The sequence below is a fragment of the Neolamprologus multifasciatus genome, chromosome 1 (genome assembly GCF_963576455.1).
Source record: "Neolamprologus multifasciatus chromosome 1, fNeoMul1.2, whole genome shotgun sequence".
NCBI lineage: Eukaryota > Metazoa > Chordata > Actinopteri > Cichliformes > Cichlidae > Neolamprologus > Neolamprologus multifasciatus.
The window spans coordinates 3,548,944-3,576,362 of NC_140439.1; the positions used below are offsets into that span (position 1 = coordinate 3,548,944).

At 41.4% G+C, this 27,419-nt stretch overlaps 1 protein-coding gene and 1 long non-coding RNA gene across 5 annotated transcripts in view; one reads left to right on the top strand and one right to left on the bottom strand.

Moving 5' to 3' along the window:
- The window catches only part of LOC146525131 (uncharacterized), a 286,848-nt gene that overhangs the window by 216,453 nt on the left and 42,976 nt on the right, over positions 1–27,419 (bottom strand). The window lies entirely within an intron of this gene.
- LOC146525134 (ras association domain-containing protein 8-like) lies at positions 13,621–26,043 on the top strand. 4 transcript variants are annotated; one of them, XM_085161978.1, is made up of 5 exons: positions 13,621–14,498; positions 21,191–21,319; positions 21,565–22,200; positions 22,281–22,543; positions 25,219–25,344. In XM_085161978.1, the coding sequence occupies exons 2-5, from the start codon at positions 21,217–21,219 to the stop codon at positions 25,231–25,233; spliced, it is 1,017 nt and encodes a 338-aa protein (XP_085018104.1). In that variant the 5' UTR covers positions 13,621–14,498; positions 21,191–21,216; the 3' UTR covers positions 25,234–25,344. The 4 variants fall into 4 exon arrangements, with proteins under 4 accessions (XP_085018104.1, XP_085018113.1, XP_085018095.1 ...); XM_085161987.1 differs by having other exon boundaries at positions 22,281–22,537; XM_085161969.1 differs by having other exon boundaries at positions 13,622–14,498; positions 22,281–22,537; positions 25,214–26,043.

Consider the following 27,419-nt stretch of genomic DNA (forward strand, 5'->3'; position numbering starts at 1 on the left):
TGCAGGATTATAATTTTAAGTTTGAGATTAAATAAAAAAAATGTCTTTCTTTTTTTTTAAACCCCAATATTTCTAATTCATGTTTAAAAGAGAAAGTCCCATCTGTTGATTCAGAAACTTTAAACCGTTCAGGAGTGCATAAAGACTCAGAGGTGATAACAACATGTTGCAGGTTAGCAGCAAAAATGCAACCAGCTAGAAGATTCAAGTACATTAAAAAGAAACGAGGGAGATCTTCAGACCTTTTAATCACCCGCTGCTGACTCCACAGCCCTCGGTGACGTAACACGAACGGTAGTTTCCTAACAAACAAAACAGCTGGCAGTCTTTTCTTGGTGTCTCGTCACAGCTGAAAAACAAACCGACTTTAATTTTGTTGTTTTGTTTCCAAAACCATCTTTATGACCACACAGAAAACACTTCCACCGCCACTTCCCTCACAGTCTGCAGAGCGCCTTACAACCTGCTGTGATCACCAGCGACCACATGGAAAGAAGCTTCACAATGACGAAATCTTGACTCACCAATCTCTTGCTATGCTGCAGCAAGCCTCTGTCGTTTGGCTGCATTGTTGGGTGGAACAATAAGAAAGGCCGTCTGAAACGCGTGGAAAACAAAGGCTGTTGTTCTAATTACTGCTTGCTTAACAATAGCTTTTCCACAGACAAATTGTTAGTAATTAAGTGGGGGATAGAGAGATATCCACGCAGCTCAGTAGTAATTATAAAACTGCTAATTTAGACCATTGCTCTGTAAACCCATTTAGATTACAGTGCTGCAATTAAATTGGCAAAAGACTATAATTACCAACAGCACTCACAATATGCAGGCTTACATATTATTTAGTTTTTCTGTTTATTTGTCAGGGACAGTTTGTTCTACTCACAGATCTTTCAGATGCTAAAAAGCTGTATATGTGCCATTGATTGACAGCTAACAGACTGACACTCACTAACACCCCTGAACCTGTATAAGTCTATGTGTCTGTGTGTTCCTTCATCCGCGAGGCGGAACAAGTGTAATGCAGTATAAATACACTCTCAATAAACCTCGAATGCACAAACCAGTTTGGCTCGTTGCATGCTTTTTTTTGTGATCAACATTTTATTGATTTAAAACGGGGTTGGGGGCGGCGGGGGGGGGGGGGGGGGGGGGGTACAGACATATACAGCACAACTGTAAACTGCAGTAGCAAAGCAAACATTAGTCACAAGGCATAGGGACAGCAAAGAAAAAACACAAAAACAATTATTGCCTCTTCCAGGAGAAGATTTTCCAAGCGTCAACGGTCGTGGGTCGAGCTTTATTTAATTTTGCTGTGGTATGTTCAAAACAAATAACACGGATAAGACATCGTCTCCAGAATGATTCCATACAAATGTCAGGACTGAACCGTTGCTTCGTAATAGTCTTCTTTGCGGATGTGAATCCAGCGAACAACATTTTGCATTGTACTTGTTTTAAGGAGATGTATCATTAAGGAGACAAAGACCAGGATTGGGAACATAAAAAACTTCCAGTACCTCAGATAACACAGAGTTCACAAAGACCCAAAAATTGGATACTGGCTCGTTGCATGTTTGATCACAGCTTTAAGACTGGTTTTTATGTTACAGCTGCTAAGCTCAGATATGAGCACAGATAAATCCCCCCCCCCCCCCCCCCCCCCCCCCGTAGAGGTATTGTTTTAGTGTCAAACAATACATAGTAGTATAAAAAAAGGTACACCTAACATCAGCTCCACTGTTCAAAAAACAAATAGACAGAAAACCAAAACCATACAAGAATTATTAAAAGTTCCTTTTCAGACTGAAATGAAATGTAGATTTAATAGTATCACTAAGTGGGATGAGGATTTTATGATTTATTTTTTGCAGTCTACAATGTTTTTTTGCAGTAAATAATTGGATGAACAGCTGTTTTTGGCACAACTTGACATTTCAAAAATGAGTAAAATATAATAGCCAAGATAAATGTTTCCTCTGTGTGAATCAGCTTGTTAGAGAGAAACACTGATGCACACTGTGTGCAGACACTGCCACCCGGTGGTGCCACAGCAGACTGGCTGACAGAGACCTCTTGTGGACATTTTGGACTTCCACGTTGTGGCGGGGCGTGGTTTGCGATGCCTGCAGGGGAGATGGACACACCTGCACGGCATCAGCAATTACACCTCGCCGACATAAGACGCGGTGCTGTCTGGTTGTTGTTGGTGGAGTGAGTGGCTGCAGCCAGTGTGTAAACAAGCAACTGTGAGAGAATAAAGTGCTGGAAAGCATGAGCATGTGGACGGGTCGTCCGTGCCCCATCCTGGGTTTCAGCGCCACTGTAATAACTCCACGGCAGACCCGTCCACGTTCATGCTTTCCAGCACTTTATTCAGCCCACAGCTACACACTCCAACAACAACAACAACCAGAGAGCACAGAGGTGTGTCCATCTCCCCTGCAGCTGCATCGCAAACCACTTAGACCTAAATAACTTCTAAGAGCCTGCGAGATAAAGTATTCTGACATTCCTATGTCACGCCATGAAGCAGACCCAGGACTCACTGCAGAGATTATGTCTCTTGGCTGGTTTGGTAACACGTTGGTGTGCCTGTGGATAAGGTGACCATAGAGAGCGAGGCCTGGGCGGAGGCTTCACTGCTTAGACTGCCGGCACCACAGTGAGATCTGGGAGTGAAAATGGATGGATGGTAACTAAAGCTTTACATTTTATGACAGGATGCAGTATGTTCCTTTATTCCTGTGTGAATTGTGAATTAAACTGTTACATCACTGCAGTTATTTCAATTCAATTCAATTTTATTTATATTCAATTCAATTTTATTTATATAGCGCCAAATCACAACAAAAGTCGCCTCAAGGCGCTTCATAGATACAGAGAAAAACCCAACAATCATATGACCCCCTATGAGCAGCACTTTGGCGACAGTGGGAAGGAAAAACTCCCTTTTAACAGGAAGAAACCTCCAGCAGAACCAGGCTCAGGGATGGGCGGGGCCATCTGCTGTGATTGGTTGGGGCGAGAGAAGGAAGACAGGATAAAGACATGCTGTGGAAGAGAGACAGAGGTTAATAACAGATATGATTCAACACAGAGAGGTCTGTTAACACATAGTGAGTGAGAAAGGTGACTGGAAAGGAAAAACTCAATGCATCATGGGAATCCCCCGGCAGCCTACATCTATTGCAGCATAACTAAGGGAGGATTCAGGGTCACCTGGTCCAGCCCTAACTATATGCTTTAGCAAAAAGGAAAGTTTGAAGCCTAATCTTAAAAGTAGAGATAGTGTCTGTCTCCTGAATCCAAACTGGAAGCTGGTTCCACAGAAGAGGGGCCTGAAAACTGAAGGCTCTGCCTCCCATTCTACTTTTAAATACTCTAGGAACAACAAGTAGGCCTGCAGAGCGAGAGTGAAGTGCTCTAATAGGGTGATATGGTACTACAAGGTCATTTAGATAAGATGGGGCCTGATTATTTAAGACCTTGTATGTGAGGAGCAGGATTTTGAATTCAATTCTGGATTTAACAGGAAGCCAAAACAGGAGAAATCTGCTCTTAGTTCTGACACAAGACTTGATCCAAAGCTTGTTCATGTCAACATCAGCATCACACCATAAAAAGTCAGTTAAATTTGATGATTTTGATCCCTCACAGGAAAATATTGTGCTTCATTTTTAATGTTGAAGGCCAGCATATGAAAAACTAACTCTGCCTTGCACTGCTTACAATCACCCTTTGGTATTAAGTGATTTAATGACCATTTTTCTTTGTTTTTTTGGTCTTTCCCGATACAATAAACATTAAAAGAGTGACAGTTTAAGTTTAGCAGTTATGTATTTATTTTCAGTAGTTACACAAAGCTCTTGTTCATGATGCCACATTACTCAGTGTGTTTGCTTTAATCTTGTCACTTTGCCAACGTCAAACACAGTGACTGTACATGTATGACCTGTAGTCCCTTCAACCCACGTGAACCATCATTTCCTGTTTGTGGGAGATGCTATCCTGCATTTTAGGCAGAGTCTGCACAACAGTGGTTCGGGGTAAAGTTGCTGGATCAAACTCCTGACCACACACCCACTCAGAGTATCCTGCCTCCACCGTGGCACGCACAAGCGCTGGACGCAGTAGTAAATGTTTCAGGTTTCAGAGTGCAGATGGGATCTGATCAATTATAAGACAGTTTTTATTCTTTCAGCTGCAGATCCAATGATGTTTGATGGTCTGAGAACAAGTAAAGATTAATAAGATGTGTTAACAGACCTCTCTGCATTGAATCATACTTGTTATTAACCTCTGTCTCTCTTCCACAGCATGTCTTTATCCCGTCTTCCTTCTCTCACCCCAACCAATCACAGCAGATGGCCCCGCCCCTCCCTGAGCCTGGTTCTGCTGGAGGTTTCTTCCTGTTAAAAGGGAGTTTTTCCTTCCCACTGTCGCCAAAGTGCTTGCTCATAGGGGGTCATATGATTGTTGGGGTTTTCTCTGTATCTATGAAGCGCCTTGAGGCGACTTTTGTTGTGATTTGGCGCTATATAAATAAAATTGAATTGAATTGAATTAAAGAATGAAAACAAAACCAGTTTAGATGGCTTAGTCTGTGGGTAACTGAAATAAAGCCACAAATACTGATTTTGATTATTTATTATTTAATGCTTATTGAAAAGGTAGTAATAGTTTGAAGATTAAAAAAAACATCTAATCATTCAACACAAAGACTTCCGACCCTCCTGCTATCAGGACACGGAGATCTGAGTCGTCTTCCAGGAATGGTGATATTCTGGAGACTTGTTTGGTCGGTGACTTCATGCTCGCTGAGCTCTAAAATTGAACATAATCTCCTTCAGAACAGCTTAAATTCACAGCACAATTTATTGTGGCAATCTAAGCAAGTAAGAAGTGACCCACCTTCACCTTCTTAAGGACTAGTACTGTTTGTGTTTGTGTTGAACACCTGTTGGGACTACTTTAACTGGTTTCTGTCTAAAAAGCCCAGTGCACTCAATGGGACATAAGCAAGGGCAAACATAGATGCATAAAGACGTTTTTTAAAACAAAAAATAAAACACAAAGCAGGCGCTGCAGCGCTGTAGATGTTAATATGATTTACTGCTGTAAAGCTTTATTTCATATCAGTAACAATGTGATGGCCAAACCCGCGGCTTCACTCTAAAGTCGGTAACTTTTGTATTTTCATTCTTCATTTGAACATAGTAATACATTTTAGTTACAATAACTTTATTGATTGGTTTGGATACATTTGTTCTATTTGTAAGCGCACATTTAGTTTACTTATGTATTCATACTAGTTCATTTCTTTGATTTTTGACTAACCTTTGTCTTTTTATTTCTTACCTGCCATCATCCCTGGGAGTTGCTGGACAAATGGTGGTAGCCAGGGTTTGAAACCATTAAATGCAAAGGAAGATGATTGGACCACACCACCACTTCCTGCTGAAGGGGAGAATGTGTGTTTTCTTTAATTTGGGCGATCGTGGCTCAAGAGTTGGGAGTTCGCCTTGTAACCGGAAGGTTGCCGGTTCGAGCCCTCGGACAGTCTCGGTCGTTGTGTCCTTGGGCAAGACACTTCACCCGTTGCCTACTGGTGGTGGTCAGAGGGCCCGGTGGCGCCAGTGTCCGGCAGCCTCGCCTCTGTCAGTGCGCCCCAGGGTGGCTGTGGCTACAGTGTAGCTTGCCATCACCAGTGTGTGAATGTGTGTGTGAATGGGTGGATGACTGGATATGTAAAGCGCTTTGGGGTCCTTAGGGACTAGTAAAGCGCTATATAAATACAGGCCATTTACCATTTACCATTTAAAAACAAAGTATTTGTATTTAATTAAATATTTGAGTTTAGGGTTTAATGGGGTTTTTGATTTTCTTCTTTGGTGTTTAGTTTATTAACAAACTAGATTGTACTGCATCGTTTGTGATTTATGATTGTGTTTGTTTGTTACCCCTCATGTGTCACAATGGTCTGATCAGCCATTATATATATGTATGTCATTTCTCACTCCCGAGGCGTAACATGCCGACGTTTTGTCACGTCCCGCGGCGTTCCTGAGGAACGCAAAAGACCTTCGGCGTTCTTATGGTACGTGGCGGGTTATGGCCGAAATCCAGTGCAATGACGCTCCCGCGGTAATAGACGTTCCAGCCCTGTATTCCAGCCCTAAACCTAACCTTATCCCTAGCCCTAACCATAACCTTTTTCCTGATCTTAACCAGGACTTTAATGATGTTAAATAGCGTGTTTCTAAGCGATTTGAAGAAAAAGAGCGAACATGTGTAGATTGAGTCCATACGGTTCTCATATTTCCTCATTTTTCCGAGGTCGTCATTTAGGAACTTGGTGGGTAGCCGAAAACGTAATATGTTGATGATTTGTCACCTAGCCTAAAATGTTACGCTTTGGGAGTGAGAACGTGTTGGTCATTTCATGTTTAGGTCAGTTATGTTTGTTTGTAGCAGTCCTTTGGTTTGTTAAGTTTGCAGTCTTTGCCTGAGTTCAGTTTTGTTTCTTTCTTTCTTTTATGAGCTCAACATTTATTACGCTTGTAAATATAATTTTTGGGGGTTAAATAAATGGAAACTATATTTTTCTTTGGGACTCCTCCTGTTTTTCAACTCGGTCCATCACAAACAACAGTAGTAAATATAATGTAATTGTTAACATCACTGAGTTACAAAGAAATTCTGATTTTTACTGTTTTAGAATTTGTGTTTTAATAATATTTTAATAATATTCTAATATTAAGTAATGATAGTAATGATCTAACCAGTGTTTCTATGGTCACGTATGCAATTATTAAATATTTGTTTGTCCATACACACACACATTATTATAAATCTGAACAAATACAGACATATTCGTGTAGTATTAGTCTCATAGAATAAACGTGTAAATTTCTCTCTTGTCATTAGATAATCAAATTTAATGTGAGGTCTTTTAAGTTTGTTTGAGCCAGTCTGACTTCTGCTGTGCCCTCGCTCAGCCCACTTTCCTGTCTGTCCTCCAATAAAACAAAAAGAAATACTCTTTTAAAAAAACTGCTGACAGTTCATGAAAGTATTATCTTAATAGATGAAGTTGACAGTAATTCCTTTGTCTTTCCATTTTGTCAAACTGAATGTGCTCTTATTGATTATAAGGTTTGGATTGTTCCAGATCAATGAGGGATGGTGAAACTGGAGCTGACGGTTGGAAGTGTTTTTATTCAAGCTGTCAGAATCCCAGCTATTGATATGATTTTGAAATATTGAGAATATCTGATAAACTAGCAGGTAACAGATTGAGAGCAGCTGAGCTAGAAACAGAATTAATAGTTTGGAGCTTTTAATCGTGTCGTGTAGAACGCTGTGGCAGGCAGGATGAGCACCCAAACGCACAACTCGAAACAAAAAGGTAAACCGAAGGAGGCAGTTTTATCATGCTGTGACTAGGGATGGGTACCGGTATCCGGTGCCATGATGGCACCGGTTCTGACATAAACGGTAGTAACCAGACCGAAAAGCAGCGCACATGTCGGTGCTTTATTTTGGTGCTTTTTTTTTCCTGTGATACACTTTAGATTCTAGCCAATCATTTTACGTTTCCGAGGATAGTAGGCGGGTCCAGATACGTCCGTTCTTTTAGAGCAGAGCTACAGATTAAAAATGCCCAAGGCGAAGCGGTCAAAAGTCTGGCTGTACTTCACAGCAAAAGATGCAAACTCAGCAGCTGCAACAAGTGCTTTAAGCTGATACTGTGATACTGTCAAAGGAGGTAACACCTCAAATCTGATGAAACGCCTGGCGACGCATAGCGTTTTTTTAAAAGCCGAGAAATGCGCCGTATTTGATAGCTTGCTGCGAGACCTCACACCGAGCACATCTACTGCAGGTGTGGTGCCTGTTATCGGACCGGAGTTAGCAACATCCCCCAAAAACCCGAAGAGGAGAGTCCTGGCCCCTAGCCCTGCCAGTGTAGCAGAAATGATGAGGATGATGATGCAGCAGCAGCCGTTCTTCTCTGCGTGAGTAGCTTAATGTTGTTCGTGTGTAATTTACGTTGAGTAGGCTAACCATGTTATTACATTAATGCATGTAAGGTGAACAGCAAACACCATCATAGCTACATGCAGCTGTCTTCTTGTTTGATGTCAGATACTCCCTTCACCCTGGACAAAAAGGCTAAAATGACCAAAGAAAAAGTGGGAAACAGTTAAACATGAGAGGTTTTTGGACAAAGTTTGTGTTTTTTCCATTGTTTAAGCTGCTTCCAGCCAAGAGTGACACCATATATGCCCCATAGCTGCAGAAAAGGCTAACATTGTTATCTTTTTACAAAAAAACAGCTGAACATGAGAGGTTTTTGGACCAATTTTGTGTTCTCCATTCTTTAAGCACCGTTTAAGCACCGGCACCGTTTCAAAAGTACCGGTTTGGCACCGGTATCGGATAAAACCTAAACGATACCCATCCCTAGGTGTGACACAACTCAAACACCAGAAATAAGAAAGCGGGGGCTGGGTCTGTGACCGTTTTAAGTTTATCACGTTAAGTTTGTGATAGTAAGCTCTTGTGTTTTTGTTTCATCTCTCCTTGGTTGTGTGTCATGTTTCCTGTCCGGCCCGTCATGTCTGCGTCTCTCCACGTTTCCTGTTTTACTTTGGAGACTCTGGTGTTTCCATGTTGTGTGTGTTTAGTTTTACTTCCCCTTATGGGGTCATGTTCATTGGTGTCAGCTGTGTCTCCCCAGGTGTTTACCCTCATTGCCCTCCTGTGGATTTAAGTCCTCTGTCAGGTCGTCTTTTGTCTCGTCAGGTTTCTGGTCAGGTTCATGCTCATGTTTCCCCTCGTTGTTTTGCACGCTCCAGTCCAGCTTCTTGTTCATGTTTTTGTCACACTTTTCATATTTGATCTTAGTTTTTTATGATATTCAGCCACAATAAAAGCTCGCCTATTGTTAAACCTTAGTTTTGTTCTCCGTGTCGGCTTTTGGGTCCGTTCCATAAATACACTGGCGTTCCCCGCAGTGACAATGTAGCCTAAAACTGAAAAATAGGAAACTAGAAACCTGGAATCTAGAAGCTAAGAACTGGTGACCGCGAATGAAACCAAAGAATACACAACATATGGGACAACGCGACAACGAGCAGAGGAAAACACAGGGCTTAAATACACAAAGAAATAACGAGGGAATGAGAAACGAGAAGGAAACACAGCTGGGACTAATCTGACAAAATGAGACGGGGAGGAAGCAAAACTGAAATCACTAAACACGGCACGCGAGACTGTCAAAGTAAAACAGGAACCATGAGCTATTCACACTGAGACACGAGGATATGACTGACCGGGGAGGCAGAGGAGATGAACAAAGAGACAAGGGTGACTCGACGTGAACACAGAGTAACACGGGGCTGAGACTAAACACTGAGGGACGGAGAACTAAGATCAAGAACCACAAATAACAATCAAAGAATATTAAATCAAAAACACAAACACTGGCTCACCAAACCCAGCACCAGGACACCTGCTTGAGATTTAGGTTTTTCTACTGTGGATACATGACGGACTTTAGGTAAGCGTGACATTTTTATTACAGTTTGTTTATAAAGGGAGGCAGGAAGGTTGGAGCAGTGACTGAAATCATCTTGTACTATTCGGCACGATGGAGTGAGATTGTAAGCTTGTAGGAAAAGTTCATCCTGATATATTTAATATTAACCTCGTGAGAGAAACTAGGGCTGCAAAATCACGTTTGTCTAAATGGAGTCATAAAACAAACACGCGTTGTGTAATGATTGTTTGAACACGTTTGATATTTCCATCTTATCTCACTTAACTTAACTTATCTCACTCCTGCTGCTGCTGCTAGTGAAAAAGGTCCCACTGTGAAGAGTGAGATATTATGAATGTTATCAATAGGGATGCACCGATACCGGGGCCGATACTGTAAAATGTGTGTGTACTCATACTCGTAAAAGTTAACCGATACCAACTTATTTCATTAATCAGAGGGTGGCTTGTCATTTCTGTTGTAGTTTTTTAGATTGGCCACTAGGGAGCCAATTATTATTTTTTTTATTATTTATTTTATAATAATTATTTTGTTTGTTTGTTTACAATATGGACACTCTGCAATAATTTAAAAGTTTATTTTATTCGCAAACCTAATTTGTATTTATTTTATTCCAAACAGAAGTGTTTATTTATTATTCTGAAAGCTCGAGACAGTGCCAATAGTTCAGTGATATTTTGTAAAATTACAATGTGGAGACTCTGCAATAATTTAACAGAAGTGCTTATTTTTCACTTGAAATTTTTTTGTGGTCATTTTTATTAAGATTTTATTTTTTATCGGCAGAGAATAAAATAAAACCTGTCTTCCAATTAATTGTATTTGTGTGTGTGTGTGTGTGGTAGAAGTATCGTTTTTTGTACTCTGTATCGGCAAGTACTCAGATCCAAGTATCGGTATCGTATCGGTTTGAAAAAATTGGTATCGTTGCATCCCTAATTATCAACTAACTCAGCAGTCTCCAACCTTTTTTGCGCCACGGACCGGTTTATGCCCGACAATATTTTCACAGACTGGCCTTTAAGGTGTCGTGGATAAATACAACAAAATAAAACTAGTACCGGTACCGAAAAAAAGAACATTTATTCATAACACACGTGAAAAGACCCAGGAAAACCGAGTAAACGATAAAAACGATAACAAAATAACGCTGAAAACCGATAAAAACCCTGAAAACTATACATTTCACACCTGAGCCTCAACTCTCGCGGCCCGGTACCAAACGACTCACGGACCGGTACCGGTCCGAGGCCCGGGGGTTGGGGACCGCTGAACTAACTGATGGTGACGGTGGTCACTGAGGAAATACAAAGAGCCCTGATTCAGCTAATAAATGATTCCCCAAATGTTTGTAGTGTTGCAAAAAGACATTTCCAGTGAACCCTGTTGAATGCTTTTTCTACATGATAACGTTACAGTGACTAATGTGGGACAGCTGCATTAAAGTGTTGGGTTTACAAGCACTGATAGATAGTCAGCCTTTAATAAAACCTGTCTGGTCAGGGTGAGTGAGAGGGCAAATTTAATCACTTTATCTAATCTGGATGCTGAGCCCTTACTTGGAATTTTAATGTCTGTATTTATAGGAGACAGTGTCGAGTAATCAGCTGAGTGGATCTACATTCTGAAGTCGTTCTTATAAATAGAAGGGAAAAAGTTATTAGAAATGTTTGCAGAGCTCAGCAGGGAAACCATCAGGTCCACGTGATTTCAAACTGACAAAATCATTCGTCTTGAGATGAAGTTTTTCAAAGATATTGAATTGATCATAAGAAGAATGGGGGAGGGTTATGGATTTAAGGAACTCATAGATGTAGAATTATGAAAAGGCAGATGAATGATACTGGTGTATGATACAGTATCACCAGTATCATTGATATTCTATGATACTGGTGTTTGATGAGTTCTGGACTTGGCAGGTTACTAAGGCATTTCTCAGTAACACAAACATCAAAAATGGGATTGGCCAAGAGATCTCGAGGCATAAAAAATTTAATTTGGGGAAATAAATAAACGGTTCATCAATTTCACACAACATTAGCAAGATTTCATTGTCCCGTTTTTTTCTGCAATTTTGGATTAACCGGATTTAACCTTGAGTAAAATGAGCCACTGAACACCGACTGATTAAAAAGGCTGTACGTGGCACAGTGCTGCTTCACTGCTGAAGAGCAGCTCTGTCCATCCATAAAAAGTAATATTTCCAGTTCATCTTTCTACCAGTCGAGGGAGACGTCAAGATGTTAATTCACATGAATCACTGGCCTCTGCGTTTGAGCACAGTCTTCAATGGGACCTGACTACAAATGAGTTTGTGTTTGTCCTGATGAGAGATTGAAAGACTTTTATGGTAAATGGTAAATGACCTGTATTTGTATAGCGCTTTACTAGTCCCTAAGGACCCCAAAGCGCTTTACACAACCAGTCATCCACCCATTTACACACTGGTGATGGCAGCTACATGTATAGCTGTAGCTCAGCTACTAACCGGAAGGTTGGTGGTTCGATGCCAGGCTCCACCAGTATGCATGCCATCCTTGGGCAAGATACTAACTCCATGTTACTCTCCGATTGTAGTTACAATGTAATGTAAGCTACATTGTAGCCACAGCCACCCTGGGGCGCACTGACAGAGGCGAGGCTGCCGGACACTGGCGCCACCGGGCCCTCTGACTTTTACTTGGTTTCCTCCCATTGTCAACATTTCCAGTCTAACTGAATGAGATCTTTAGACTTAATTCATAAAGTCAGCGTATAAATGGTATACAGCAGGGCCACACAAAATAATAACTTCAGTAAAAGAAACGCTACATGGAAGCACGACTTCAGCTTCATTTATGTTCATCCTGATGCTGATGTTTGCTGTTGGTTTGCGGCTGTAACCAGCAGCATTGAAAGGACGCATACGAAACCATTTCAACTAGGGATGCACCAATACTGGTATCGGGTCTCGGGGCCGATACTGTAAAATGTGTGTGTACTCATACTCGTAAAAGTTAACCGATACCATGAACCGATACCAACTTATTTCATTAATCAGAGGGTGGCTTGTCATTTCTGTTGTAGTTTTTTAGATTGGCCACTAGGGGGACATCCCGCGCTAAACAGGCACAGGGTTAGACGAGTGAGACTGGCGGCTCCAGATAAAAAAGAGAAACTGGAGGCTGCTGTAGCTAGGCTAAACAAAATGTCAGCAGTGTGGAACAGCCAACTTTAACTCAGGTTTTGGAAAAGCGATGAAAATGTCAAGAGAAAATCCACGGGCAGTTAAAATAACAGAGACTCGACTCATTTTATCGCTCTGGATGACCAGCCAATGCCGGCCGTGGAAAACATAGGATTGCACCGTCTTCTCAGTATACTCGAGCCGCGATATGAAATTCCCAGCTGCCCATACATCAGGGAGATAATGGTGCCAAAACTTTCCAAAGAGGTAAAGACGAGCAGTGTGTGCGCGATGTCAGTCCTCGGTTTAACGGCACAGTGGACTGATGATCCACGGGCAGATGAGGAGTTTGTTCGTCAATGCCAAATACTTTCGTTATTTTGTTTGTTTGTTTACAATATGGACACTCTGCAATAATTTAAAAGTTTATTTTATTCTCAAACCTAATTAGTATTTATTTTATTCCAAACAGAAGTGTTTATTTATTATTCTGAAAGCTCGAGACAATAGTTCAGTGATATTTTGTTAAATTACAATGTGGAGACTCTGCAATAATTTAACAGAAGTGCTTATTTTTCACTTGAAATTTTTTTGTGGTCATTTTTATTAAGATTTAATTTTTTATCGGCAGAGAATAAAATAAAACCTGTCTTCCAATTCATTGCATTTGTGTGTGTGTGTGTGTGTGGTAGAAGTATCGGTTTTTGTACTCTGTATCGGCAAGTACTCAGATCCAAGTATCGGTATCGTATCGGTTTGTAAAAATTGGTATCGTTGCATCCCTAATTTCAACCTGTAAATACTCCTGTACAAACTTGTAAATACCAACTGGTCTTAAATTCTCTAATATTTATTACTTTTTTTCTCTCCTTTTCTCATTTTCATTGTTATTATTATCATTATTATTACAACTGCTAAATTCTGTTATTTTCTTCGTAATATAACTGCACTCTCTATATGCTCATGTGAGGCTGAGGAGCACGAGAAAATGCATTATGGATAAATGTGGCTACACTGTTCATCTGTACATGACAATAAAACTTGAAACACACTGAAACACAGAGCAGGAAACAGAGCAAAGGAGAAAAGGAGAAAAGGAGAGACTAACACCTTGAGGTGGAATGTTGGAAATGTGCAGAAAGAACAAGTTGGTGGGAGGAGCCAGTCCTCTCTGTTTTTATCTCCTATTTAGTTTGGGAGGAGCCCAGTTTCAGCGTCACAGTGACATCACTGCTTGGAGCCACAGGCTGGAGTAAAAGCACTGAAACTTTGTCTCTGTAACTGAGGATCACACCAGTGCAACTCAAAGCTGTGGGTTTAACATGACTTTGTTAAAATCAGGCAGATGCAGGCTGTAGAATTTAGGGGAAAAGTGAATAATGAGTAAGCACAGGTGGACCTGTCAGGTGAGGACTTGTAGTGGTGGTTCGAGGCATTTTCACAAAGGACTGAAAAGAAAAAGATAACAAGCTCAGAACAAAGGCCGGTGATTTCCTGCAGGATGATTGTGGCACAAAAAAATCCGCTACAGTAAATGCACTTTACTTCTTCCGAGTACTTTCACAGTGACATCACATTACATGCAGCACACCCTGAAGAGCTGCATTCCACAGCTGCACTCCTCCTCCTCCTCCTCCTCCTCCTCAGCTGAGTCTGTAGGTGTGTTTGAGTCACAGCCGTTCAGCTGCTCAGCAGGCCGACCACGACACAGACTGACAGCCGTGGGACCTTCAGCGAAACAGAGAGAAACTGAAATAGAAGGTAAGTGTACAACATTTGTCTCTGCTTATCTCTCAGTTTTGAATTATTAAAAAGCATCACACATAAAGTGTTTTAGATTAGAGTGAAATACAGATGAGAGACAAACTAACAGAAAAGCTCACTGAGCGGTTCGATGAGGAGAAAACTGCTGGGAATCATTTGGCATGTCCTTTATAGTGTGTAGCTCTCCCAAAATTGAACACCTGTGGGAGATTTATAGTTAGACAGTGCTGTCCAGCACCATCATCAAAACAGCTAATGGGGTAATATCTATGAAAGGACGATGCTCCATCATTTCAGCAGGGTTACCGACTCGAGGAGAGTGCCAACAGGCTCTGAAATGATCACCTTAGACTAGCACCTCACTCAGCTACTAAATGTTTTTCCTTTATTTAACTGTATCCGTGCATTAGAAATTGTTTTGCATAAAATGTCCCGTCATGTTTATCAAATCAAAGACAAAGCTGTGATTTGGTTAACTTAAGTAAAATAGCTTTGAAAAGACCCCCAAAATAATCCTATATCAAGAACAAAATCTTCGGATGTGGGCTAAAATTTAATGTCAATCATTACAAAAAAAGGTAAAAAGGTAACACAGAGGCTGATACGAAAATGTATTTGTCTTATAAAAGTGAAAATCAGCATTTTCCACATAAAGAAAATCAGTTTCATGGTATTTTTAAGGGCGTTATAGCACCTACTGTTTTCTTAATGATGGTGACACTGAAACTGATGCTGGGCAGTGGAATTTAGTAAACAGAGACTGGAGTATGTGTGGGAGGAGTCTGACTCTTTCAGGAATGTCAGCATGTTCTGCTGCATTCCTGCTCAGTGAGGCCGCGCGTCTTTCCCAGCAAACACATGACACAAACACAAACCTCCCCACACGTCAAACACCTGTTTGAAATGTAAGTATGCACATATGTTAAACTGCTCACTCTGAGGGTTCCCCTAAAACATAGGTGTCAAACTCTGGCCCGCGGGCCAAATTTGGCCCACAGCCTAATTACATTTGGCCCGCAAAGCCATACCAAATTACTATTAGAGCTGGCCTACTGGTATTATACAGCTAATATATATATTGTTTAGTATTAAGCTTTGCTTGTTCCATATTCAGTTTTTCAGCTAAACTTGTTTGAGTCCATAAGAAGAGATGCATTCTTAAATCTGGAGGAAGATTTATTTTTTCAATAAATATTAACGTTAGCCCGCGGCCTTGTTCCAGTTTTGAATTTTGGCCCACTGTGTATTTGAGTTTGACACCCCTGACCTAAAATATGACAAGAATAGAGTCGTTTAAAAAAAAATCTCTCTCTGGCTCCAGTATGGATTACACTTTAGTTTATCACACTTGTCTTAAGTAAGGAACTCAATTTTGTATCAATCACCAGTCATGTATATTTGCATCGTTAGCCAGGAAAAACCCTCTAATGTTCACTGAATGTGCCAGGAAGCACCACTGTTGGCTGCAAGGCTGGTCTTTGTCTAATTAACTGACCTGTGACAGAATATCGGTGATGATGATGATGGATTAACAATCCTAAATCGGCTCATTTTCACCAAAAATATTTGTTGTCACTCCAGAAACCTCCTGAAGGTTTTTCAGTCTCATTACAATCCCAACACAAAAGACTATACTGACATTAACTTTTTATGGATTTCCTGGCTGAACTGACACTATTGGCATGTAATGTTACAGTGGGAGGAGTAACATTACATGCTACTCATTTTAAGGGGCGATTGTGGATTAAAGAGTTGGGAGTTCGCCTTGTAATCGGAAGGTTGCCGAGCCCCGACTCGGACAGTCTCGTCATTGTGTCCTTGAGCGAGACACTTCACCCGTTGCCTCCTGGTGGTGGTCAGAGGGCCCGGTGGCGCCCAGGGTGGCTGTGGCTACAATGTAGCTGCCATCACCAGTGTGTGAATGTGTGTGTGAATGGGTGGATGACTGGATGTGTAAAGCGCTTTGGGGTCCTTAGGGACTAGTAAAGCGCTATATAAATACAGGCCATTTAATATGCAGTTTGTCAAGAACTGATGGAAACAACAAACTAGCCAGCGGAATATTCTCCTCATATTCCACTTGGTCATACGTTTAAAATGAATCACAGAGATATTCCCACAACAGTCAAACAACAGCTTCTGTTGAGGTACAGCAACACACTACTTTGACAAACCACCCGTACACCTTTTTACTCGGACCAGGAATGTCTAAGGAGCTTGGAAAGAAAAACGTCTGGACTTTTCCTTGAAGACGTTTCACCTCTCATCCGAGAAGCTTCTTCAGTTCTAAGAGCAATTGGTGGAGAGTCCCAAAACCTTCGCTGATTGTGACCTACACCCGTTTTTTTTTTGTTTTTTTTTTTTCCATATCTTGGCTCGTGTGATTGGGTAGAGGATCAATAGGGGGACGATGTCCCTCTTGGGGACACCCCAATAGGGCTTAAAATCTGGGACTCCTCACCAGTTGCTCTTAGACCTGAAGAAGCTTCTCGGATGAGAGGTGAAACGTCTTCACGGAAAAGTCCAGACGTTTTTCTTTCTAAGTGTCTTAGACCTGGATGACTGAGAGCCTTCACAGACATAGGACCAGGATTATTAATCATTTGGTAGTTTGCCTGGATAGATCTCCAGTCCACTGCTGGGCTAACGCAAAGAGACAGATGACCAGTCATAATTTAGATGTTTTTTTCTACACATAATTAAGAAACCATTGCACCTGTTTATACAAGGTCCCAGAATTTACATTGTGCATCAGATCAAAGACTGAGCTCTGAGTGTTTGCAGAGCAGTGTGGTAAACAAGTCTGGAACAGGCAGAGTCTTAAAAACATTGGCCGCCTAGACCAACTGGATAACCAAGCAAGTAGGATGGAGAGGTGAAAGAAAGGTTAGAGAACAGTACGTCTTTGAGCGACCTGCATGGAGGAGGACTGACGCAAAAAGCTACGAGGCAAAAGATTCCCTGATCTGATTAGATACAAACAAACAGTTTGAGTAGAATTCCATCAACTGTAACTGGGAATAAGTTTACACACACACATCATGGACATAAATGTCATGGTAACTTTGGGCTTTTAATGATGTCTTTGAATTGTTCTCCAGGATTGTGCAGCAAACAGAAAGAACTGAGTGCACAAGTTTGCTGTTTTTTTCTCCGATCCACAGTGTATACACTCAGTTAAATCTTTTACTAAGCAGTGGGACAGCGTTGATCACCACTTGTATAATATCAACATGAAAGAGTGCATTTTTAACAATTACATTTCAAATGAGCTGCTTTCAGGAAACAATCTGGGTAAGCTTACAGTGTCTGTGTCGATCTTATTGACGATGGATTTTTAAATGAATGATTTAAAATGCTAATATTCAGGTGGGTTCGGGGGTGGCTAGAGCTCAGAGCTGGTCATCTGCTAATCGAAAGGTGGTTGGTTGTTGGCTCCTGCATGGGTTAGGGTTAGGGCAAGATACTCAGGTCGAGTAGAAAAAGTGCTATATACGAACACATCCATTCACCAGGTGATAGGAAGTGAAAGCAACATGGTCTGTATTTCCTACATTTGTCTTAGAGCATGAGAGGAATGTCTCATTAGGGTGTAAACTGGCCTTTTCAGTGTCAGTGGAAACACAGAGAATTATTTGCTATATAAGTCAGATACTTTTAAACAGGCTACTCTTCTTCTGGCTGCTCTTCTAAGCCTTTGTTGTTGTTATTGTTCTTGGAAAAAAATTGCAGAGTGTGTGAGAAAACCCGAGTGTTGGTATCAGTTTGTCCATGTGAAATTGGTTCCAGCTCCCAGCCAAGATTTCAGGAGGAACAGTCGTCCTGTTTCTCCTCCTGCAGCCCGCTGACACAACCCTGCCTGCCCACTCTCCACAGACTCCTGCACTCCACCTCTCAGAGTCTCAGACCCCTCTAGTTACCTCCAGTGCTGGCTTATAAAATTCAACATCATTTTTCTGAGGATTGTTGTTTGTGACTTGGGACTACCTAAAACTTCCAAACAGGACACAATTGGCATCATTTCCAACAGTTTTGTAAGACTGGCAGCAAAGTTTTGTCCATCAAGTTCAACTATTGATAGTGAAACGTACTAATAATAATAATAATAAGTAATTTTACAACTTTAAATAAACCATAAGAAAATAAATATGTAACAATGAATATTAATCTGTCTTAAGCCACTTGTATGTTATTTCATATACTTCAAAAAGTAGTGTTTTAATTGTCCATCAGAGAGAAAAATAGATCGTGCCTACAATTATTTTATTAAATCCCAACATTTCAGTCAAACAGACCTTCAGCAGGTACAAAAACAAAGCACCAAACACATACAACATGTTGTATACATGAATAGATACAAACTAGAGATGGCACGATACCACTTTTTCATGTCCAATACCGATATCATAAATTTGGATATCTGCCGATACCGACATGAATCCGATATAGTGTTTTTTTTAATCAATAAAACTGTTTTTTTTAAATATCTTGCTGCTTTTTGTATAAGGTCATACTCAAGTTTAAATAAACAACAACACTAAAGCTATTCTGTTATACCTGTATGTAAAAAATACACTGCACCCAAAATATTTCATAGTTCAGCAAAACTGATCAATCTAATAAACTTAAACCTGCTCCATCCTCCCTATTCTGGTATTTTAAAGAGTACTTAGCAGAAATATTAAGCAACCTAACTAATAGGGTTGCAAACTCCCAGCAAAAAAAAAAAAAAATTGGGAACCACCCCCCACCCTCCACCTCATGATGCTTAATCGATGTAATCAACTTTAATTTGATGCAGGGTGAAAAAAGTGCACAGAAATAAATTATTTTTCAAGAATAATTAAATAGATTCAACATCTTTCTTCAACAGAACTGCAGACTGCACAGATGGTATCTTCCCAAAGGAAAAAGTCCTATAGCTTACTAGGGTATATTAGACTTAACAGTTACTATATACAGTAATGGACTTCTATATATTTTACATCAGATTAAAACTTTGGGTGTAAGATTCAGATAATTATTTATTAAAAGCTCGACATTTTAAATGAGAATAAGAAAGAAAAGTATGTCTTTGTGCCCCCTTTTCCCTGTTCATGCCCTATCGGCCCCCCTGGCTAAACTTTGCTAGATCCGCCCCTGCACAGTTACCAGCCGTCAGCTACGTAGAAAAAGATCCTGGTGTAGAAAGTAATATTAAATAAATTCTAACAACAGCTGATCAAGCTTAAACGTGCTGCTGTTGTTCAGCCGCTGGTTTCCTCTTTCTGGTGAGAAGTGGGCCAAAAACAAAGAAGAGAGACTCACGACAGAAAAGCCGATCAGCTGATCATTGATCAGTTTCATGATTGAAGTAGCAGCAGGAGAGAGAGAGAGAGAGAGAGAGAGGCAGTCCTCCATATATCGGTTGTTAAGCTTAACGTGGGAATGCTTTACAAACATTCAGAGATGAACTTACACATTTGCTTTACTTCTCTCTGGGAAAACTTCCTCGGAGATGAAATGCTGGTTTGGTAGCGACGCTACAAATACACACAGCCGCTCAATCACGTGACCACACTGCTGCGACGTGCTACGGTTATGAGCCGAGTTACGCCGCGTCGCAAGTTTTGTGAGGTGCTTTTTTGTTATTTAATGGATCGATTACATTTTTTATTTCTCTCCGATATCCGATCCAGTAATTTAGGTCAGTATCGGACCGATACGTAATATCGGCTCGGTCCATCTCTAATACATACAAATAAATTTGTGCTCTAAAGATTATAGGAGAAGGCAGATTTGCTATTTTTATTGGTTACATATGTTCCTTATAAAATATAAATGGAACTACAATTAGATTAGTGTAACTGCAATTTAAGAAATCTATAGTGCAAAAATATATTTATACATAAAAATATAGAAAAATATTACAATATTTTGAATATTGTAATATTGCAGATGGATGGATGGGAGCATGCCTGATGGATTAATCATTCTGCTAGAAGTATTTTTATGAACAGTTTTGAATGTAGAACACAATGTAGAAAATTGTTCTGTTGATATTTGTACTTATTAGACTCTAAGCACATTCATCCATTCACTTCCGCTGATCCTTTTCAGGGTCGCGGGGGGCGCTGGAGCCTATCCCAGCTGTCATAGGGCGTCCAGGGGTGTACCTGTCCAGGTACACCCCTGGACAGGTCGCCAGTCTGTCGCAGGGCCAACACACAGGGACAGACAACCATTCGCACTCACTTTCATTCGCACCTAGTGACAATTTGGATTATCCAATTAACCTATCCCCACAAGCTGCATGTCTTTGGACGGTGGGAGGAAGCCAGAGTACCCGGAGGGAACCCACGCAAACACGGGGAGAACATGCAAACTCCACACAGAAAGACCTGATGGTGGAATTGAACTCAGGACCTTCTTGCTGTGCAGCAACAGTGCTAACCACCGTGCCGCCTACTCTAAGCACAATAAAACACAAACCTGCAGTTGTCATTCATCAGCTTTGCTCAGTGTTTGCAACTTTGCCTCATGAGCAGATGTAGCAAATAAAGGTCAAAGCTACCGTATGTATTTCTGACAGCAGACTTATACATTTAATCTTTGTGGAAGTCAAACATTACTGCCAAACTGTTTATTTTTAGAATGTATTGACTGTTTATTGGTGTAGTTTACAGATGTGTTTATGTGTCACCCTGTAGGTAAAAGTTGGTGTTGCGTGTGAACAATGGAGCTGAAGGTGTGGGTGGAGGGTGTGGTCAGAGTTGTTAGTGGCCTATCACTAAACACTTCCTGTCAGGATGTCGTCATAGCTCTCGCACAAGCAATCGGTAAGTCTCTCAGTCTGACTAACAATGAAAATTCTCATTTTACACTCACTGAATTACTTTGTTATCAGAATGGTGTTAGTTTGGTGTTTGCAGTCGTGAACACCAAACTACAAACGTTACATGCAGACATTTTAGGAGGACTAAAAATGTAAATTACACTCTGCACCACATTCAGCTGATATTTGCATTTCATGTTATTAGCCATATGTTGATCAGTTAAAAAGCCTTTACGTATCCCTGCTCAGGTCAGACAGGTCGTTACGTTCTCATTTTGAAGTTACGAGGGAATGAGAGACACTTGGTTGCTGGTGATTGTCCACTGCAGCACTTGGCTCAACTGGGCCAGTTGGCCACAGAGGTCCAGTTCATTCTGCGGAGGACCGGCCCGAGCCTCAGCGAGGGTCCAGACACCTCTGCCAACAAGAGACGTCTTCCACTTTCCAGACCCTCAGAACCAGAGCCCCTCAAACGCAGAGAGCCACAAAAGGCTCTGACATTTAGTCTGGGTCCCTCAACACTTCCCAAAAGGAATAAACCAAAGAAGGACTGGTCTCGATCTCCCAGATCCTCGCCAGAACTGAGGGCCTCACCGGTATCTTTCCTAGACCCTGTGAACTCCATGAAGACAAATCCTTCTTACCCCAAAGACGAGGTGTTTAGGAATATTCTGCAGCAACAGAGAAGACTACAGGATCTGGAGATTCAGCTTCAAGATCTGGAAAGAGAGACTGAGTTATGGGAGCAGAAGTGGTCGTCTCCTGAAGTAACTCTGGCTGAAGAACTGGAGGAACTGCAGTGGAGAGTGAGACAGAATGAGGTAGAGCTGATGCAGACGGAGGACTGGGAGAAAGCATTACAGGCAGAGATGGAAAGAGAACAAGGTATGTGCTCATATCTGTTTACATTCCCAACATTTTTGGTGCATTTCTAAAACAAAAACCATTAACACTGTTATCAACAGGTCTGCACAGGCGCCTGGATCAGATTCGTTCATCCATAAACGATCAAAGTTACAAAATCACTACACTGCAAACCCGTTCTGCACATCTAGAAGAGGACCTGCAAGTCAGAGTCCAAACGCAAAGTTCTCTGACAGCACAGCAAGACGAGTCCCTGCAGTCCCTGAAGCAGGAGCTCCACAACCGCCTGCAGCTAGGAGAAGAACTTGATGTAAGACTGGCTGAGTTACAGCAGGAGGTGGAAACGGCTGAGGAAAGGGTAAAGGTATAATTCTTCAATCATCTCTACCTGAACTGAAGGGTTGATCTCGCAAAAACTACTGTAAGACTTGTTTCTGCAGCTTTAGGGAAGATGTGCTGCATCAGGGTTCATATTAGCTGGATCCATTATAGAGCTAATATGAGATGATGAAATGAAAGAAAAGTATGATACATAATGCTGCGTGATATTATAGCTGACATGAGAAAAATTTGCCACTGCACACTTGAAACTTTCCAGACACGCCCAACTGGCAAAAGACACTGTAAATGAAAAGTGCAGGCTAAAGCTGTCATGGCACAGTGGCCCGTGGAAATGGGATGGACTCAAGTGCAGTTTCAAACTCTAGAGGCTAGAGGTGCGGTGTAACAGAAAGAGTCTTTATTTACAATGCTCAGAGGCTAACAGAAATTTCAGACTAGAATTAAGGAACATAAACTAGACGTCTGAGGCGAGAGAAAATACTATGACTATGACTAGATGGCAGGGATAACTGGGTGCAGGGACTGGGCAGGGGAAACTGTGGCTGGCCAGGGCAAAGCTTGCAGGTGGGGGTTGTGTGGAGCAGGGAGGCAGGCAGGAGAGACTGGCAGTTTGAAAAAAGAGAGAGATTACCGGCGGCTGCAAACTTGTATCCAGGAGAGCTTAGTAGGTGGGTTTCAGATGTAAAGTTGGCAGATAATCTGGCAAAGACCAGTTGAGTGCGCAGGTCATAAATACTGCCGGTATGATTGCCATCAGGTGAGGAACAACAAAGACTCCACCCAGTGGGGAGGAGCCGATGCTGTGGAAAACCACCCAGACAAAAGCTGACAGACAGGTTTTTGTTGGTCTTTGCATTGATCCTCCGTCCTCCTGCCTTTTTCTGAATGCATGAATAATCGCCTGGAAAGGATCACACTTTTCCAATAATCCTCACCACACCCGGTAACGAGGTGAGATCAGACACACGGAAACTGAAACAGTGGAAATGAGAGCACTGAAATAATACTTTTAAGCAGTAATCAACACATTTGCAAAGTACTCGGTGTTAACCAAAAAACAAAAGGGTTAATCTGCAAATTCAATGTGGGCATGTGTTTTACACCACATTCCCTCTCTGACACAACTCTCCCAGGAGTTTGTTTGTATGTTGGTCGAATGTATTAAGAAGTACTCTGTGGAGCCACTGATGACAAAAACGAAGGACTTTAATTAACTCAAATGAAGGAAAAGTTTTAATTGATCAGTATAATGTTAAGAAACTGACTGTTGAGCTGAAAATTTTAGTTATTAAACCAGTGATGTTACTGCAGTAGGGATGGGTATCGTTTAGGTTTTATCTGATACCGGTGCCAAACCGGTACTTTTGAAATGGTGCCGGTGCTTAAAGAATGGAGAACACAAAAGTGGTCCAAAAACCTCTCATGTTCAGCTGTTTTTTTGTAAAAAGATAACAATGTTAGCCTTTTCTGCAGCTATGGGGCATATATGGTGTCACTCTTGGCTGGAAGCAGCTTAAACAATGGAAAAAACAAAAACTTTGTCCAAAAACCTCTCATGTTTAACTGTTTTCCACTTTTTCTTTGGTCATTTTAGCCTTTTTGTCCAGGGTGAAGGGAGTATCTGCCATCAAACAAGAAGACAGCCGCATGTAGCTATGATGGTGTTTGCTAGTTCACCTTACATGCATTAATGTAATAACGTGGTTAGCCTACTCAACGTAAATTACACACGAACAACATTAAGCTACTCACGCAGAGAAGAACGGCTGCTGCTGCATCATCATCCTCATCATTTCTGCTACACTGGCAGGGCTAGGGGCCAGGACTCTCCTCTTCGGGTTTTTGGGGGATGTTGCTAACTCCAGGTCCGATAACAGGCACCACACCCGCAGTAGATGTGCTCGGTGTGAGGTCTCGCAGCAAGCTATCAAATACGGCGCATTTCTCGGCTTTTAAAAAAAAACGCTATGCGTCACCAGGTGTTTCACCAGATTCGAGGTGTTACCTCCTTTGACAGTATCACAGTATCAGCTTAAAGCACTTGTTGCAGCTGCTGAGTTTGCATCTTTTGCTGTGAAGTACAGCCAGACTTTTGACCGCTTCGCCTTGGGCATTTTTAATCTGTAGCTCTGCTCTAAAAGAACGTACGCACCTGGCCCCGCCTACTATCCTCGGAAACGTAAAATGATTGGCTAGAATCCAAAGTGTATCACAGCTCAGGAAAAAAAAGCACCGAAATGTGCGCTGCTTTTCGGTCTGGTTACTACCGTTTATGTCAGAACCTGTGCCATCATGGCACCGGATACCGGTACCCATCCCTATACTGCAGACTGTAAAAGTTGCATAAGAGCCATGTGGATTTTGGATGTTGAGTTGATTCCAAACAGCGTTTTAGGAAAGAAGCTGGTGACGACTGCAGTGCCTGCTGAGGGCAGCAGGTCAAACAGGTCTTGGATGATACTTCTGGCTCTGGGATGGTACTGAGCATTTGCAATGCCTTCCAGGGAGGGAGGAGGACAGGTCATCCCTAAATTCTTTTGAAATGTGTCTCATTTGGTGCGAAGGTGTAACTAAAGATGTGCTGCTGTATTTTTAGTAGCGGAGGCAACGATGCCGCCCTGAAGAACAGTAAGATATATCAGCTCGTGGATACAATGTTCTCCGGTAATATAATACCTGTTGTGTCTTCTAGGACAGGCTGGAGATTATTGAGGAGCTGAACAAAGAGCTGAGGCAATGTAACTTGCAGCAGTTCATCCAGCAGACCGGTGTGACCTCACAGACGGAGCAGACAAACCTACCAGTCAACGATGTTTGCCTTAATAACGCTGGCATTAGGGAGTAGAAACAGAGGGGGCGCTGTTCACTCCAGCGACTGCAACAAAACGAAGAAGAAGACGAGACATTGCATCTTTTGTCTACAATACCATTTTATGTTTGTGCCATATTTAATGTAAATTTACTGCCATGATGTTGGATTTTATTAGGACTTTTATATGTTATTTATTTCCTGTTTTATTTTAAAAGTATTTCCTTCCACACCCGGTGCCTCACTCCTTTCGATCTGCAGCTCGTTCCCACCCTGAGTGTATTTTCAGTCAGTTTGTCACACATCATCACCTGAGATTTGACTTTTATTAAAGCTCATTCTAATCAAAAATGTAACACTTAAGCTGTCACATGACTTCTGGAGTCAAATGTACCACATTTCCTCTAAAATGTGGTGGAAAAACCACCTTATATGTCCAACAATATAACTGATATCTGACCCTGGTATTTCACTTTCGTCTGCAGGACATAGACTGTAAGAAATACATGACCTTGAACATGTCACTCGTTTGCCTCTGCATGTGTAACTGCCAATATTTACACTCGTGGCTTCACAGTGTAAATATGTGGAGGAGACACAAGTCCTTCGGGCGTCCTGTCAGAAAGGCGTAAAAGTCCGCCAAGTCAAATATGTGGCGTGATTACTTTTGTATAAGGAAGGAGACACACGTAGCTTTCCTTCTGACTGCCAGTGTCTGAAATAAAGCTGATGCCACTGCTGTTTGTATTCAATCACATGACTCTAATTGTGTTATTAATACGTGTTTCTTCATCATCTCGTGTCACTGTTTGCCTTTTCTCCACCAGAGGGCCCCAGAGGCTCATCCATGAACAGATCTTCAACCCCAACAGCCAAGGCTGCGCTCACTCAGAAAGCAAAGCACATGCGTTTGTAATTAGTGTTCATACAGGAATGGATCGTCACAGTTTGCCTACTAAAACACCATATAGTCCACTTCCCACAGATAAAAACACTGTTCCTCACAGACTGTAGGAACTGCCACAGGCTATTACACAACTGTGCTCAGCCGAGCCTATAAATAAAAAGTATCCCCTTTCTTAAAGATTGCAGGGGTCGACCCTGACCAGGCTGTCAGTAAGAGATAATATGGGCAGTGATGAACTGAATGCTGAGTATATAGTAGTTTACAAAATACTGGAAAGCACAAAAATGTAACATTGACATCATTAGAAATATAAGATATTGCAACACTGATAACGACCCTTATCTTATATTAAGGTTAAATTAATTTAGGTATAGAAATTCAGGATAAAATGTTGCACAGAGCACGAATTGAATTTTGGTAGAGCAGTTTAAAGTGTTAAGCGAGACTTGGTGTGAAGAACTTCTTAGGGAGAATGTAAGTGTGGAGGTTTTTAACAGAAAGCTTGAAAAGGATACAGGCTGCAGAAAAAACAATTACAAGGAGGGGGGGGGGGGGGTTCAAAGGAGTGCTTGGTGGAGCAGTGTAGCAAGGTAGTAAAGAGACATAGTAAAAGCACCGCTGAATAGAAACAATTATTAATTACAAAAGAGCACAAGCTAGGCTTAGGAGGTATACTGTTCAAGTGGGGTTAGATTTTCTGTTTGGAGAACAATAGGAATCATCAGCCAAATCCTAGCACACAGACAGGGGAGCACTTGGGATCTCCATGAGACAAATTTTATAAAAAAGAAAATGCAGACAACGAAAAACCATTAAGCAAAGGTGGAAGTTTGCAACACTCACGTTCGAAGAATTATAAGCAGCCAGATCCAACAAATGTGGCAGAAGAAGGGACGTCAACAACACAAGAAGGGATCTATATTCAAAAACATGTTTGTGATGGAACGCACAAATACAAGAAATAACATCTTTCATCTCAGAAAAAGCACACAAACAAACAGCTGTCCGACATGTAGTGTTGGGCCTGTGATCAGGAAAGAAGGCATTAATAGGAACTTTATAATAATAATAATAGTAATAATAATAGTAATAATAATAATAATAATAGTAATGGGGTGGGGTGATCGTGGCTCAAGAGTTGGGAGTTCACCTTGTAATCGGAAGGTTGCTGGTTCGAGCCCC

What these genes read in the sequence shown, in the direction of transcription:
- LOC146525134 (XM_085161958.1), top strand. Translation starts at nt 21,217, where the DNA reads ATGGAGCTGAAGGTGTGGGTGGAGGGTGTGGTCAGAGTTGTTAGTGGC. An exon ending in AGAGATGGAAAGAGAACAAG is followed by an intron (nt 22,201 to 22,280) that starts GTATGTGCTCAT and finishes TGTTATCAACAG; the next exon opens with GTCTGCACAGGCGCCTGGAT. An exon ending in CGGCTGAGGAAAGGGTAAAG is followed by an intron (nt 22,544 to 25,213) that starts GTATAATTCTTC and finishes TGTGTCTTCTAG; the next exon opens with GACAGGCTGGAGATTATTGA.